We start from the raw sequence: 16,566 nt of genomic DNA, 5'->3' as shown, positions 1-16,566 counted from the left end.
TCCCTTGATTGGCTGGGTACAACATGGACAACATGTTGTGGCAAGGATTACAGAACTCTTGGCATGGTCCCCTTTGAAATGCATTGTAGTGAAAGTGTTGCGGAGATTCTGCACATACACAGAACTATGCACAGGAAAACAGGACCTCGGTGAATAGGTGGTGTACTGACTTACCACATCCGTACCCAAAATCCCTTACCGACTAGCTATAGTGTCTCATTCGTTCTCCGTCTACAGCGAAGCTACCAATGATTAGACAACCCAGAACACTTAGCCCTATCTTGGAATTGCGGGAGCCAGATGCTCTTTTGTTCTTTTGTTCAGCCACTCATACTTGTCCACAATGCGAGTAATCAGAGACGCAGTATAGTTTCAAATGTTTATTTCAACTAACACGCCTTATGGTGCAGTACATGGGTCAATACTAGCAGCAGAATGCATAAACACAATATAGTCAGCATTGTTACAATTCCATAGAATATAAACGGGGAGGGCATGTTATAGAAAACAATGGATCAATCAATATCAATCAATCAATATACTTATAAAGCACGCTACTTACCCGCGAGGGTCTCAAGGCGCTGAGGGAAGGGGGGGAAGTTACTGCTCGAAGAGCCAGGTCTTGAGGAGTCTTCTGAAGGTGAGCAGGTCTTGTGTCTGCCGTAGGTGGGTGGGGAGGGTGTTCCAGGTCTTGGCGGCTAGGAAGGCGAATGATCTGCCGCCGGAGGTCACACTTTGGATGCGGGGGACTGCTGCGAGGGCGAGGTTGTCGGAGGCGGAGCTGGCGGGTGGGGGTGTAGAAGCTGAGTCGGTTGTTGAGGTAGACTGGTCCAGTGTTGTGGAGAGCCTTGTGTGCGTGGGTGAGTAGCTTGAACGTGATCCTCTTCTCGACGGGGAGCCAGTGAAGATCTCGCAGGTGGGGGGTGATGTGGTTGCGGCGAGGGATGTCGAGGATCAGTCGGGCGGTGGTGTTTTGAATGCGTTGCAGTCGTTGCAGGTGTTTGGCCGGGATGCCTGCGTAGAGTGCGTTGCCGTAGTCCAGCCTGCTGCTAACGAGGGCCTGGGTCACAGTTCTTCTTGTTCTGGTGGGGATCTACTTGTAGATCCTGCGGAGCCTGCGAAGGGTGTTGTAGCAGGAGGAGGAGATGGCGTTGACCGGTTTTGACATGGTGAGGGAGGAGTCGAGGATGATTCCCAGGTTGCGTGCGTGGTTGGTGGGAGTAGGTGCTGTTCCTAGCATGGACGGCCACCAGGAGTCATCCCAGGCTGAGGGAGTGGATCCGAGGATGAGGACCTCCGTCTTGTCAGAGTTCAGCTTCAGTCGGCTGTTCCTCATCCATTCGACGACGGCTTTCAATCCTTCGTGGAGGTTGGTTTTGGCGGTGTTCGGGTCCTTGTTGAGGGAGAGGATCAGCTGGGTGTCATCGGCGTAGGAGATAATGTTGAGGTTGTGTTGACGGACGACTTATGCGAGGGGGGCCATGTAGATGTTGAACAGGGTCGGGCTGAGGGATGATCCCTGGGGTACGCCGCAGATGATGTTGGTGGCTTCGGAGCGGAAGGGGGGGAGGCGCACGCTCTGGGTTCTGCCGACGAGGAAGGATGTGATCCAGTCCAGGGCCTTTTCTTGGATTCCGGCTTCTTGGAGGCGAGCCTTTAGTGTGCGGTGGCAGACTGTGTCGAAGGCGGCTGATAGGTCCAGGAGGATGAGGGCCGATGTTTCTCCATTGTCTAGTTGAGTCCTGATGTCGTCTGTGGCTGCGATGAGGGCTGTCTCGGTGCTGTGGTTTCTTCGGAATCCGGACTGGGACGGTTCTAGGATGTTGTTGTCCTCGAGGTAGTGGGTCAGCTGCGTGTTGATGACTTTCTCGATGACCTTTGCCGGGAACAGGAGCAGGGCGATGGGCCGGAAGTTCCTGAGGTCCTTGGGATCCACCTTGGGTTTCTTCAGGAGGGCGTTGATTTCGGCATGCTTCCAGCTCTCCGGAAAAGGATGGAACGACCTAACCACCTTCCCCGTGACAAGAAGTAGTTTATTATAAAACAGAAGACATCTGGGCTTTGTCAGCAGACCCCCATACCTTACGGCCTAGATGTATTGTTCACATCGCCGGACAAACACGGCTCTTCTCTCTGGAAAGGTGTCTCTCGGTGTGTGTCAAAACAGCTTGTGTTTGCAATAATAAAGTACACAATTTCCAGAGGTGCAGGTGTGTGAAGCCTGTTATGTCTACGTGTGAGGGACAGATGAGAACAGAATAACAAGGGGCATTGTTCTTTAACCTTGAACATCATGTGCAGATTAAACCTCAGAGCACAGCAAAGAACCTGCAAGGCACACAGTTCTCATGTGTAAAAGGGGCCCAAATAAGTATTGCGAAATAGATGCTTGCAGTGTCGTGCACAAAAGCAGTTCATGGCAGCGAAGCTCATGCTAATTTAGCAATTGTCGACAATGGACCTATAAACCTTACTACAAAAGCCTGTTTTTGAGGGTTACAAAAAGGAGCACATATTGTGGGTGATAACATATTTTAGTCATAATATATATATCAACTGTTGGTAGTACCATACTAATTTTAGGAGTTGTGGTGTATTCTAAGGTGATTTTATACTGTGTAAATGCTGGTTCTCTAATGGGATTTGATGAACCATGTTTCAGAGAAAGTTGTTTTCTCTCATGATTTTCTCATGGAGGTTATGAAATGTGTTCCCACTATCTTTCCCAGCCATGTGAGAATAAACTCTGACATAGGAAGAAAAATATGTAATTTCAACAGCTGCAGCAGCCTTTCAGTTGATCCCTCAGTGTTCTACTGCAGCCTCCCACAGTGTTGTAATGAACAACTAGAGTGCTACCATTCTTATTTAACACTTTCCATGCTCATGACGAGCTCAGCTCATCATGAGGCACAGTTGAGCTGTGCTCATGACGAGCTGAGCTCGTCATGACCGTTGGAACGTTCACAAGCGGGAATAATTTCCCCGCTGTGCTGAACGTTTCAAAACGGGTGAGGTCGTGACGAGTTCGCTCGTCATGAGTGCAGCTCCACTGTGCCCCATGACGAGCCGAGCTCGTCACAAGCACAGCGGCGCCGTGCGTGACCCCCCTTCCCCCCGCACAGCAGGTGAAAATGCCCCGCAGCGAAGGGGTTAAGAGCCATACAGTAATGACTGGCAGTAAGCTGGGCCGGGCCAGATGTGAGACTTAAGATGGGTACATAAAATTATAAAAAGGTGGACAATTTTGGTGCTGTAAGTATAGAGGTTGCAGCAAAGGCAAAATTAAGAGAAGATGTTGCTGAGGATGGTGGTGTAGAGAGTGGACAGAAGTAGATTCTTGACCAAGCCTTGGGAGAAGCATATTGAAAGGGATGTGATTGGATTATAACATGTACTAGGATGCAGACAGATAATATACATTTGCTTCAAAGAGCCTCAAATATTATCCTGTTGTTACAATATTATGATATTCCCCAGGAAGGGACAAGGGCAGTGACAACAATATTGTTTAGTTGTCGGCTAAATACCCACCATGTCATTACATAACTGGGGACATCTGTGAGGTTTGAGAGAAGGGAGCATCGTCAATTTGGAGAAGTTAAGGTTACTAGTTAAGCTGTTTGACTAAAATCCCTTTTGGTACGATAGATTGAGCCTACACCATTGGAATTTATTGGGTCCCACTGGGGGGCAAAATACGGTCTCATAGTATTCAACCATGTGGTAAGGGTTTGATGATCATTACCAGAGACGGTAACAGCAATTAGGGCTAACCTCCATTTTTCTGCCACTTTCAGGTGAAGTAACATGGTTGTACTACATTTAAGGTTTTTATAGCTGCATAAGTCAACATGTCCTTACTTGTATATATGTAAAATGCATGCAACAACTGAAACTAATGTTTCACCTTTTCTGTTTTTACCAGAAATCTTTTGGACAGAGACACATTTTCAAAATCCGACCCAAGTAAGTAACAAATCGCGCTTTAGTTATATATGCTTAACATTGATTGTCAGATATATTTTTCACCAAGTGGGTCTAGTGACATAAAAATAGACAGCAAGGGTAAGGCTCGAGTTATCTAAGACATTACGTTGAACCCCGAAGTGGATAACATTACTGTTGTTCAGTATTACCCGGGCGCATTTTTTTTATTATGAATGCCCTACCCAAATTATCTGTCCCTGGTTCAACAACAATGCATGGGAGTGTGCAGCAGCCATATGCACCCTGGCTTAACCTGCCTAAGTCTCCTGCGCCGTGTCACACCTGGTGTTCTGCCACTCTCCTGGCCACTCCCTCAACATCACACCTCTCCCTCTCTCCCAACAAAAACATAGAATACCAGGCATCCTGCAACCTGCCCACATGGCTCTCTCGTCAGTCTATCCCTACCCCAGTCAAATATGTAAAAATGATACTTGGTCTCCTTTCACCCACCCACAGCACTGCCTGTGCCTTCCCTCTCCCTGGCAGAGAGCCAGCGCCCTACTGACATACTGTCTAAGCAGTCCACATTTCTTGTATGAGCTAGCAGCAGTGGGAAACAACTTTTGTTTCCCACTTTTACTAAGTCTTAGCAGTAAATAACCAGGTTTAGAATTTCTCAGTAAAGAGCTATATAGACCAAAAATATACTAGAGCAATGCCTTTCTCGTAGCAGGTTCATTTTTGTCTAATGCGAGGAGCTGTATTTCAACTAAACTTGCTTTTTGGAGAGATCGAATCTGTACTGATGAAGTGAAGATGGTAACAGTGCGTACAGGGTTTATGAAATATTATGATTTGGTACAGCAGAGATCATCTTCTGTTTTAATTACTTGTAAAGTGTATTAAAAAGTTGAATTAGAAATGGCTATGTAGCACTTTCAGATAAAACATTTAAACAAGGCTCCTAAAAAGTTATAATAATTCTACTGCATTGTTAATGATTTGATTCAATATTAAAGAGATTAGACCTGTTAAATCACAAAATAAAAAATACATTTATGAAACTATTTTTTATTTTTAACGTTATTGTGCCAGCATTGTAATGTATGTTTAGAAATTGCTTTACATGTTCCATTCATGGACGTCTGTTCACCAAACTGCCAGGGGTAGCAGTAGTTGCATCACATGCTCTTTTGTCCCAGATGACATTACAGGAAGTGAAATTATATGACCATTCTCATCTGTCTCCTTATAGCCTCTATCAACTGTCTCCCACCCATGTCCCACTCCATCTGTTTCTCACCTGCTATGTCTCTATATCACTGCTCGAATTCTCCTCTACCCAGGCCCGGACTGGCCATTGCGGGCACCGGGCAATCCCCCGGTGCGCCGCAAGGGTGGGGGCCGGTTTTGAGCCCAGGGGGCCGTTTTTGTTACAGGGCCGTTTTTGCAGCATAGCTGAAAAAGCGGCCCTGGCCCCTGGAACAAAATCGGCCGAAAACCGCCACAACTCTGTCAGCTATTGCGGTCTCCTACATTTTCACCTCTTTATCACAACTTTACCACTGTCTTATCCTCTTTATCATTAGTGTCTTTATAGCACCTATTTTTCACTAGTATCTCCCCGCTTTTCTCGAGTTATCGCTCACACCAGTCTCCCTCATAATCACATCTCACCCACATCTCCTCCCCTCTCCGAATTTTCTTTCCGACCTATCTGCTGTTTCTATGCTATCTCTTTCAGACATCCGTCTCCTTATCACTTTTTTCTCACACCCTTGTCTAAAACGTTTTCTGTCACTCTTACTATGTTATATATATTCTGTCTTTCTCACTTCGCTCATGTGTCTCAACCTTTCTCACATCTGTTGCGCTCTATCATTCTTATATTGGTCTCTTCCATGTTAGCTGTCTCTTTATTATGCCTCTCACACACAAAATATAAAACAGCAGTTTTAGTCTGTCACTGATCTGCCACTCTACTGTGTCTGCGTCCCATCTTCTCTCTGCTTCCACTATACTCTCACGCCCGCTCCTCTCTCATTCTTTTCTATCTTCACTCCTTTTTCTCTTGCGCTCTTTTTTCCCTCACATGCTTACAGACAGCCGAAGGAGTAGAGCAGGCCCGGTTCCGGGAATTTTTATCTGGGTGGCCAAGGGTGCTTTTGGGTGGGCCAATACGGGCCCAATTTATAGAAATTCTGAAGGCAAACTACAAGCCCTAGAGTTACACATGGACATCGATTTGCCAAAATGCCTGGGGTAGCCGAAATTACATCACGCATTCTTGACATTAATGCCATTACAAGAAGTGATATCATATGACCTATAATCCTCAATCTTCCTATGAAGTGATGTCACATGACCTTAACTCTTATCGCATCACAATAGTTGACATCGCTGAAGTTATAATAAAAGCCATAATAAAACATGACTAATACAATAGCAGAATGTTGAAAAATGTCTGTTTTGGATACCACTTGTATTAGGATGCTGACGTCATATGAAAGGAGATCATTAATTGTTTTTCTTAGTTTTACATGAAAAATTATGTGTTTATCTGAAGAGGATAATTCCACAGTTATTCTTAGATAATGGTCAGACTTTGATTCCCTTGTGGCTTCTTGTGCTATGAGGCATGCACTGCCACTATGGGAATATTATAATGTATGCCACATCCTACAGTATATTACTGTGTGCATCATACACAGACTACAATACATAAACACCTTCAGAATCCACACACAGAAACAGCTGAGTCTGGTGAACTAATGCGTCCACTGTAGGGGCCCATATTCGACCTCCTGGTCGTAAGGTTCATATCCTGGTGGGTTCACTCAGCTTTCATCCTTCTGAAGTTAATAAAGTGAGTACCATTGAGTTGGGTAACAATAAACATCTGTTATTCAGTGTCAAGATACCCTTGGGTGAACGCTAATTTTACAAATGCATGTTATGTTCGATAATTGAGGTGCAAAAGGACGCTGACAGGTCTGGGCTCCGGCTCCAGTGCACCTGCTGTATCATTGGCAAGTAACACCCTGTCCCCACTCCCCCATACACACTGCCTAACTGCAGCTTGCCTGTGACATGAGGTACGGTTGCCACATTGCCGTTTTCTTCCAACATGAATATTTTAATGTCTCAGCCAGTGTAAAAATATAGAATATCACCTAAAGTCAGCATTTTTTCCTCCTTTGCAGTGCATACATAAAATAGTATTTATAAAACAATGCACTTTAAAAGGTGTCCTAGAGGTTCCTTAATTACACCTGACTAGGGTTGCCACCTGGCCGATTTCTTTTACTTGCACAACCGTTATTTTAATGTCCCAGCTGGTACGAAAATTAGCAAAACCACCGAAAGCAATATATTTTTGCCCTTATCTGTACCTAATTTAAACAGCAAATATAAATGGAAAACACTTTTAAATGGATTCTAGAGCTGCAAAAATTCCGAACTATTAAATATAGTAAAAACAGATGGAAAAGTCATGGTACAGATGTATACATAGAATTGTATTCATAGTTTTATTTAGTATCATGTCCAGAGGCATCTGGATTCTTTCGGGCCTTTATGCAATCATTGAACTTAATAGTCAACATAGCTAAATCACAAGGCGTAGAGCTGTGTAGGGTGACCTCTTTCACCTATTTGGGGGTACTATTTAACAAGAGGGGCTCGTGGGTCCCCGTACAGAAAGCAACAAAAAAACGTGATGGCTAGGTTTACGGCTGCCGTCCATGGTTTTTGCTAAGTGACTTGGGGCCAGGCCAACCGCAGCTATGTTTAATATTTACAGGTCAAAATGCATAGCCATTGCAATGTGTGGGTCCGCTATCTGGGGTTATACATCGGTGGAGGGGCACAGACAGTTGAAAATATGTTTTTACGCTCTCTTTTGTTGGTCCCCCAATCTACCTCCACTTTTGTAATACATCAAGAGTTAGTTGTTAGCTATGTATCAGATTGGATAAGGCTGGCCCCGGTGGTATGTTGGCTTAAGATATGGATTAATCCAGAACTAACTCTGAATCATGAGGTTATTAGGGATTGTGTCTCCATGGAGAGAGTTAGGTGTTTCCCATGGTTACAGCATGTTAAGTTAATTTTATATAAACTAGGGCGCTCAGATCTCTTTGATTCCCCAGAAAAAATAAGAAAAGACGATCTGGTGTGGGTAACAACACATTTCTTGAATCTATTGTCTGTAGAGAGACAGGCGATTGAGCTTACGAAACACACAGTAAAAGCTTATCTTCTGTTGAAAACCTCTCCCCACATTGACCCGTATATGACAATTGTCACTAAGCCCTTCCATCGCCTGCTTTTAACTAGATTTCGTTTTAATTTGATTCACTTTTTACTAGCCGACCCGCAAGGTTGAAGCAGGGTAAGCGACTTAGGGCCTTGCACATGTGACAACTTTTCAACCTAGGACACTGTGCATTTTATAATGTTTTGCGATCTTTATGGTGTTATTCGTAGCAGGTGGTTTTTACTTCCTATCTTAAGGGGAAAAGGTTTTATACAGGTTAGACCTGCTTTACTTTATCTTCAGATGTTGAATGATCCTTGGAAGATTTTTAACATTGCGAGCTACTTAGTTGCTGTTGTTAGACGGTATTTCCTGACAAGTGTTCCGGTTGTACTGCATGACCAAAGGATCTCCGTTTTAATGTTGGCACTTTGTTTCGAGCTGTGTTTTTATTTTTTATCCTAGCTGCTTGTTACTGTATATGTATTGATGGTAACTCGGGTTTTTAGTGTGTCCCTGAAATCTGACTCTGAAATGTCTTTTAGGTCACCCAAATGTATTAATGATTTGTATTTTAGATGTTTTTATTGTGTGGTGTTATATGTTGTATGTGTTGTACTTTTATGTTTTTTATTAACCGAATAAAGTGGTTTTGACTGACTGACTGACTAGTATCATGTCCACGCCTGTGCACACTCTTAAAACTACAACAAATGGGTATTTTTGGGGGGAAATGACATCATTACCCCAGATTAATAATTAATGTAAACAAAGTGAAAAAGCATCACAATGTTTGGCCATCATCTTGGCCTCTTCTGCCGACTGGGAGGGCCAAAGGTCGTGTTTGGGTGGGTCTGGCCCACCAGCTAGAACCATGCCTGGAGTAGAGATGCGTTTTTGCTGACATTTTGTGTCAGTGTACCTCATGTTCTAATCCTAAATAGTCAGTAGTCCGTGGTAATTGTAAGCTTCCGAAAGTAAACATGGCTCATAAGAGCCCTCTTTCACTTTTTTTCCCTTCCACTGCCTTTAGGACATAGGGATCACAAAGGCATTGCCAGGGGTAGCAAAGGGCAGACCAGGGGTTGCAACTGCGACCCATGGAGACCCCCAAATGACATCTGTGATTCCACTGCTTGCGCCTTCTTTTTCATGTTTGCTGCGGGGTGTCTTCCAACATTTCTAGCGCTATATTTGGCGCCTCTAAAGGTTACATTAATTAATATACTGGCCTAGCCTTTTGTCTTGGTATTTGTAAGATTCAGCATTATCAAAACATTAGTTTTTTGTTCTTAATATATCCTGGTATCATCAGGATCTCTTTCTTTTTCATTTACTCTTGAGCCTACAGCCTACTCTCCCATATCATGTCTAGCTTAACAGTCTTATGGTATGTGATGCTGAAATATAATTATGAAGTATGTGTCTGTTGTAGATTCACATAATAACAATTTTGTGAAAGGTTGTTTTGCTCAAAGACTTTTATTTCTTCTTCCAAAATTACTCAAAATATTTCTAATAGGGTTACCTGGCTGTTTCTTTACCATTCTGGCCTGTATTTTAAAGTCCTGGCCAGTAAAAGTGTTGAAAATTCTGTCTTTTTCCCTTCTGAAACATTAACCTAAAATAGCAGACACACAAATAAATCAGTCGATAAGTATTTGAGAGCTGCCTTAATTGTTTCAGAATGCTTATTAAAGCAGAGAGATAAATGCCATGTTACAAAACAATCCTGATCATTCTACATTCATGTTTTTCACCTACCAGCTTTTGGCTATTCAATAACAGCAAAAAGTAAAGAAATGTACAGTATTCCTTTTCTAAGAAAATTAGAAACCTTAATTGCTGACTATATAAATCTGAAGCCCAGAACGCACCAGGACACAGACTTTAGTTTTGTCTGGTCCACAGTCCGGTCAGGAAGTGTACGTTTCTGCTATAGTATTATACTACATGCATTCATTAACTTCAATACCGATTTTGTAGAAGCAGCATCAATACCTTTCTATTAAATGTGACCCCAATGTAACACACGCTATCCATGGAAAGATGAGCACATGGTCTGCAACGTTTATTTGGCAACAGGTCGTGACTAAAGAAAGTAATTGAGCTAGACTCTTAAGCCACGATGGTACAGGAGGATTCAAGGGATAAACGTCGAAGACTGTGGGCGACATTTTTAAGCAAAGTCATCCACACTTATAGACATGGAAGAAGAGGATTAGAGCCATTTCACACAGTATCCCTTTCAGAGGCCTGCCCCTCCGGTGGAGCACACAGAGGAATACCCAATGAAACCTACAAAAGGGGCACAATACTTTAACCTGTAGAGGCCTCATGGAGGAGCATAGTACATCAGAACCATCTTCCTCAAGAGAAAAGCATATTTGTATGCCATTGGCTTCACAATATACATGGACACTTATCGGAGGATTACCCTCAGGGCCACATGTTGTGTTGACAGTTCGCCTTGAAAGGAGGAGGCTTCACTATCTCTGATATAGCCTGGAAATTCAGATCAACCTAAAGCAGAATTGGTTAAGATACTTCCCTCAGGTCCGAACCAGCTGATATCATGCCCATGGATGAGCATTAAGCCACATCTCAAACAAAAGTACATCGGTCATATAGTAGCAAACATTAGTATTAAAGCTCTCTCAATATCGGTTTACCCAAAACAGCTCAAGACGTTGAACAAATAACTTTTGAAGATGATATTTCTCTTGAATTATGCGACTACCTAAGAAAAGAAAGATTGTGTAGTATAATACTAGGTCCCTGTTGGACTTGGCCCTTCTGGCAGGTTCACCCCTAAACTTTTTGCTTTTAATTGTGACCTGGTGTTAGTGATTTTCTGCTTCTGCGCACTTTACCACTGTGTCCCAGGGTAAAGTGCGTGCGTGTAGTGAGGTTGGCCTGCCCTCCCACATGCATGGGGAATGTATGGGTCCATGGTAATTCCTGATGCGTGGGGAGTGCAGGGGGGAGTTTGGTATGTGCGGACTCGTGTGATTGAATGCTGCGCGATGATGTGTGCGGCGTAATTGTGTCTAGTGTGGAAGTGCCACTTCTAGAAGTTGGCATGTCTGTGTAATTTATGTGAATTGGCTGTCTGGCATGTGATTGGCTGGAGCTGGCTGGTGAGCCTGGCTCCAGGAGTCCGGATGGGTCTGCTCCGGCAGTGAGTGGAGAGATCTGCATGAGTGATGTGAGGGAGGAGTGCACCTGGGACCTGAATAGGGCTGGGCTTTCCCCACACAATGCTGGCTCCGCCCCCTGTGGTGCGACTGATGACTCTAGCCTGGCCAGTGAATAGTGAGAGGGGCTGAACACATGAGAGTGCTCCAAAACCAGCTGCGACTGGTTTTTCCCCCACCCTGCACCCTCAGACAAAGGAAATGTGTATATAAAAAGGGGCTGTGACCCCATGAAAATGTTCTTTCCCTGGATCCAATCTGGGGGGGGCGCCTGCTGCTGCTGGGCGCCAGGAGGATACCGCCACTGGAACTGCCTCCCTGCCTGGAGGGCCCTGTGAGCTGGACCCTGGGCCCAGCCTTTGCCCCCCCCCTGCCTGCCTTCCCTGAACTTTGCCCAGGACTCGAGACTTTGGGCCCTGAGGGATTTGCCCTGGGGAACGCTCCACCTTGATTTCTGGGAGGCTCTCTGCAGCGTCGCGCTGCTGGGGGAGAGAGAGAGGAACTCCCCCGTACTACCGAACTAAGCAGGTGCCCACCCTGCATTTGGCCCGCATTTTTATTATAATCTGAGCAGGTGCCCACCCTGCAGGTTTGCCGCTTTTCCGAGGGTGCCTACCCCTCGCTTTACCCCGTATTGCAGCCAACAAAAGGACTTAACACTGTGAGCCGCCGCTCTGCCCACGGCGACCCGGAAGGGGAAATCATGAAACAGGAAGCGGACGGGAGCCCACCCCGCGCTCCTGTAACAGGAAGAAGGACGTGGTGCCCCGTGTGACCGAAGGAGAAGGCCCAGGCGAGATCCTACCCCGCGCTGGGCCGGACCAGGAAAGGAGCAACACCCTCGGTACTCAGGCGGGAGCCTACCCCGCGCTGGGACGTGTCAAGAGAGGCGCTGTGTCCGCAGAGAGCACCGAGGAGCGGAAGATCTCGTAGAAGCAGCAGCCGGCGAGGCGGACTCCAGCAGTGAGGGAGTCCCCCTGCCGCCGACAGAGGAAGCCCATCAAAGTCCTGACGCGCCCGCAGCAGCCGGTGAGTGCGGGTGCCTTGGGGTGAGGGGACTTTGAGTCGAGTGGGAGAGCGGCCCCGGAAGATAGCGGGCCGCTCCCATGAACCCAGGGGCATTTTTTTTCTTTAGAGCCTGCGAGGCTCAAATAGGGCATATTTGATTCAGAGCCCTGAGGGCTCCACCTGGGTATTTGCTGATTCCGAGTCCAACGAGTCGGACTCCAACGACGGGCGCATTTTGGTAATTAGAGCCCACGAGGCTCCCGGGCACACAGGTCTTTCAAGCCCAAGAGGCTCCTGGAGCACAATTGTTCGAGCCCACGAGGCTCCACGTTGTTGTTGTTTTAGGCACTATTGTTCCATTGAGCCCCACAGGAGAGCCAGGAGGCACAGTTCTCCAGCTGCCCAGCACTTAGTGGGCCGCTGCTACGTTTAGGCTGGTCCCTCTTGCGCATTCTTCTTTGGCTGCCTGCGTAGCCTGCCCTGACTTTGCTGGACACAGGGCGTTTCAGACCCTGAGAGGCCAAGTTGGCCTGGGGACCTTTTCATGTGTTGTGCCCTTGCTAGGGGTGCATGTGTTGCCTATATGATCTTTTGCGCAATTGTGATTACCTGCCTAATGTGATTTCTGCATCATGTTTAATGCCTTTTTACCTACACCTCTGAATGTCTCTTTATGCTTAGGAGGTTGTTTTACCTAGTATAGGTTATATTAGTGAGTTCATGGTTCCCTGCGTGATATTTTCCTACAGTGGGTAGGGTTGCGTAGGTGGTACTTACCTTTTACCAGTGAGTACTGGTTGTGTGCTACAGTTGCTATTTGGTGCTACAGTTATTATATGAGCTATGTTCTAAGAATTATTCCTACAAAGTGCTAATTCTACCAAATGCTAGTTCTAAAAGTGCTTATTCCTGACAGTGGTCCATGTGACCCTGTCCCATGTATATAATCCCCTGTAAATTCTGCCCGTGCCTATGGCACATTGTAAAGTGTGTGTTTATTATCTAATGTGTTTGGTATAATACAAAGGCTATTTTTATATATAGCAAAACCAAAGGGCATGATGGACGGAGCGTTTGAGCAATGCAAACACTCACCCCCAGTCAACTGATCTGGGTTTAATCCATCATCGTTCTTTAGCTCACTCCGCCACCCCAGTTCAGACATGGCCATATGCAAATCAGTCTGACCCTGTGCCTCATGGGAACAGTCCAGCCCGAATTGCCAAGCCATGTCTTCTCTGGACCGGAAACAAGCATCCTGGGACCGGTTTCGAGTTCATAACCCTCGTTAGCCAGGCTCTCTTGAATCCAGTGGCAAAGTGAGCAAGGGACCCACGTCTGTGCATACCCTGCCAACTGGGGGCGAACAAAGCAAAACCAAAGGGGATGATAGACGCAGCGTTTGAGCAATGCAAACACTCACCCCCAGTCAACTGATCTGTGTTTAATCCATCATCGTTCTTTAGCTCACTCCGCCACCCCAGTTCAGACATGGCCATATGCAAATCAGTCTGACCCTGTGCCTCATGGGAACAGTCCAGCCCGAATTGCCATGCCATGTCTTCCCTGGACCGGAAACAAGCATCCTGGGACCGGTTTCGGGTTCATAACCCTCTTCAGCCAGGCTATCTTGAATCCAGTGGCAAAGTGAGCAAGGGACCCACGTCTGGGCATACCCTGCCAACTTAGGGCGAACAAAGCAAAACCAAAGGGGATGATGGACGGACCGTTTGAGCAATGCAAACACTCACACCCAGTCAACTGATCTAGGTTTAATCCATCATCGTTCTTTAGCTCACTCCGCCACCCCAGTTCAGACATGGCCATATGCAAATCAGTCTGACCCTGTGCCTCATAGGAACAGTCCAGCCAGAATTGCCAAGCCATGTCTTCCCTGGACCGGAAACAAGCATCCTGGGACCAGTTTCGGGTTCATAACCCTCTTCAGCCAGGCTATCTTGAATCCAGTGGCAAAGTGAGCAAGGGACCCTCGTCTGGGCATACCCTGCCAACTTAGGGCGAACAATGCAAAACCAAAGGAGATGATGGATGGAGCGTTTGAGCAATGCAAACACTCACCCCCAGTCAACTGATCTGGTTTAATCCATCATCGTTCTTTAGCTCACTCCGCCACCCCAGTTCAGACATGGCCATATGCAAATCAGTCTGACACTGTGCCTCATGGGAACAGTCCAGCCGGAATTGCCAAGCCATGTCTTCCCTGGACCGGAAACAAGCATCCTGGGACCGGTTTCGGGTTCATAACCCTCTTCAGCCAGTCTATCTTGAATCCAGTGGCAAAGTGAGCAAGGGACCCACGTCTGGGCATACCCTGCCAACTTAGGGCGAACAAAGCAAAGCCAAAGGGGATGATGGACGGAGCGTTTGAGCAATGCAAACACTCACTCCCAGTCAACTGATCTGGGTTTAATCCATCATCGTTCTTTAGCTCACTCCGCCACCCCAGTTCAGACATGGCCATATGCAAATCAGTCTGACCCTGTGCCTCATGGGAACAGTCCAGCCCGAATTGCCAAGCCATGTCTTCTCTGGACCGGAAACAAGCATCCTGGGACCGGTTTCGGGTTCATAACCCTCTTTAGCCAGGCTATCTTGAATCCAGTGGCAAAGTGAGCAAGGGACCCACGTCTGGGCATACCCTGCCAACTGGGGGCGAACAAAGCAAAACCAAAGGGGATGATGGACGCAGCGTTTGAGCAATGCAAACACTCACCCCCAGTCAACTGATCTGGGTTTAATCCATCATCGTTCTTTAGCTCACTCCGCCACCCCAGTTCAGACATGGCCATATGCAAATCAGTCTGACCCTGTGCCTCATGGGAACAGTCCAGCCCGAATTGCCATGCCATGTCTTCCCTGGACCGGAAACAAGCATCCTGGGACCGGTTTCGGGTTCATAACCCTCTTCAGCCAGGCTATCTTGAATCCAGTGGCAAAGTGAGCAAGGGACCCACGTGTGGGCATACCCTGCCAACTTAGGGCGAACAAAGCAAAACCAAAGGGGATGATGGACGGAGCGTTTGAGCAATGCAAACACTCACCCCCAGTCAACTGATCTGGGTTTAATCCATCATCGTTCTTTAGCTCACTCCGCCACCCCAGTTCAGACATGGCCATATGCAAATCAGTCTGACCCTTTGCCTCATGGGAACAGTCCAGCCGGAATTGCCAAGCCATGTCTTCCCTGGACCGGAAACAAGCATCCTGGGACCAGTTTCAGGTTCATAACCCTCTTCAGCCAGGCTATCTTGAATCCAGTGGCAAAGTGAGCAAGGGACCCACGTCTGGGCATACCCTGCCAACTTAGGGCGAACAAAGCAAAGCCAAAGGGAATGATGGACGGAGCGTTTGAGCAATGCAAACACTCACCCCCAGTCAACTGATCTGGGTTTAATCCATCATCGTTCTTTAACTCACTACGCCACCCCAGTTCAGACATGGCCATATGCAAATCAGTCTGACCCTGTGCCTCATGGGAACAGTCCAGCCCGAATTGCCAAGCCATGTCTTCCCTGGAACGGAAGCAAGCATCCTGGGACCGGTTTCGGGTTCATAACCCTCTTTAGCCAGGCTATCTTGAATCCAGTGGCAAAGTGAGCAAGGGACCCACGACTGGGCATACCCTGCCAACTAGGGCAAACAAAGCAAAACCAAAGGGGATGATGGATGGAGCGTTTGAGCAATGCAAACACTCACCCCCAGTCAAGTGATCTGGGTTTAATCCATCATCGTTCTTTAGCTCACTCCTTCACCCCAGTTCAGACATGGCCATATGCAAATCAGTCTGACCCTGTGCCTCATGGGAACAGTCCAGCCCGAATTGCCAAGCCATGTCTTCCCTGGACCAGAAACAAGCATCCTGGGACAGGTTTCGGGTTTATAACCCTCTTCAGCCAGGCTATCTTGATTCCAGTGGCAAAGTGAGCAAAGGACCCACGTCTGGGCATACCCTGCCAACTTAGGGCGAACAAAGCAAAACCAAAGGGGATGATGGACGGAGCGTTTGAGAAATGCAAACACTCACCCCCAGTCAACTGATCGGGGTTTAATCCATCATCGTTATTTGGCTCACTCCGCCACCCCAGTTCAGACATGGCCGTATGCAAATCAGTATGACCCTGTGCCTCATGGGAACAGTCCAGCCGGAAT

General features: G+C 46.7%; 1 protein-coding gene across 2 annotated transcripts in view; it reads left to right on the top strand.

Annotated features, from left to right (window-relative positions):
* Positions 1-16,566, top strand: part of CPNE8 (copine 8) — a 1,123,798-nt gene that overhangs the window by 195,047 nt on the left and 912,185 nt on the right. For both annotated transcript variants that reach the window (XM_078679874.1, XM_078679883.1), the window contains one exon: positions 3,929-3,969. In XM_078679874.1, the coding sequence (XP_078536000.1) occupies positions 3,929-3,969 (41 nt within the window). The remainder of the gene's footprint in view (positions 1-3,928; positions 3,970-16,566) is intronic.

This window comes from Lissotriton helveticus, chromosome 1_1, assembly GCF_964261635.1.
Source record: "Lissotriton helveticus chromosome 1_1, aLisHel1.1, whole genome shotgun sequence".
In the NCBI taxonomy this organism is placed as follows: domain Eukaryota; kingdom Metazoa; phylum Chordata; class Amphibia; order Caudata; family Salamandridae; genus Lissotriton; species Lissotriton helveticus.
Note: the sequence above shows the minus strand (reverse complement) of the source record. Positions and strands in the feature narration are given on the sequence as shown.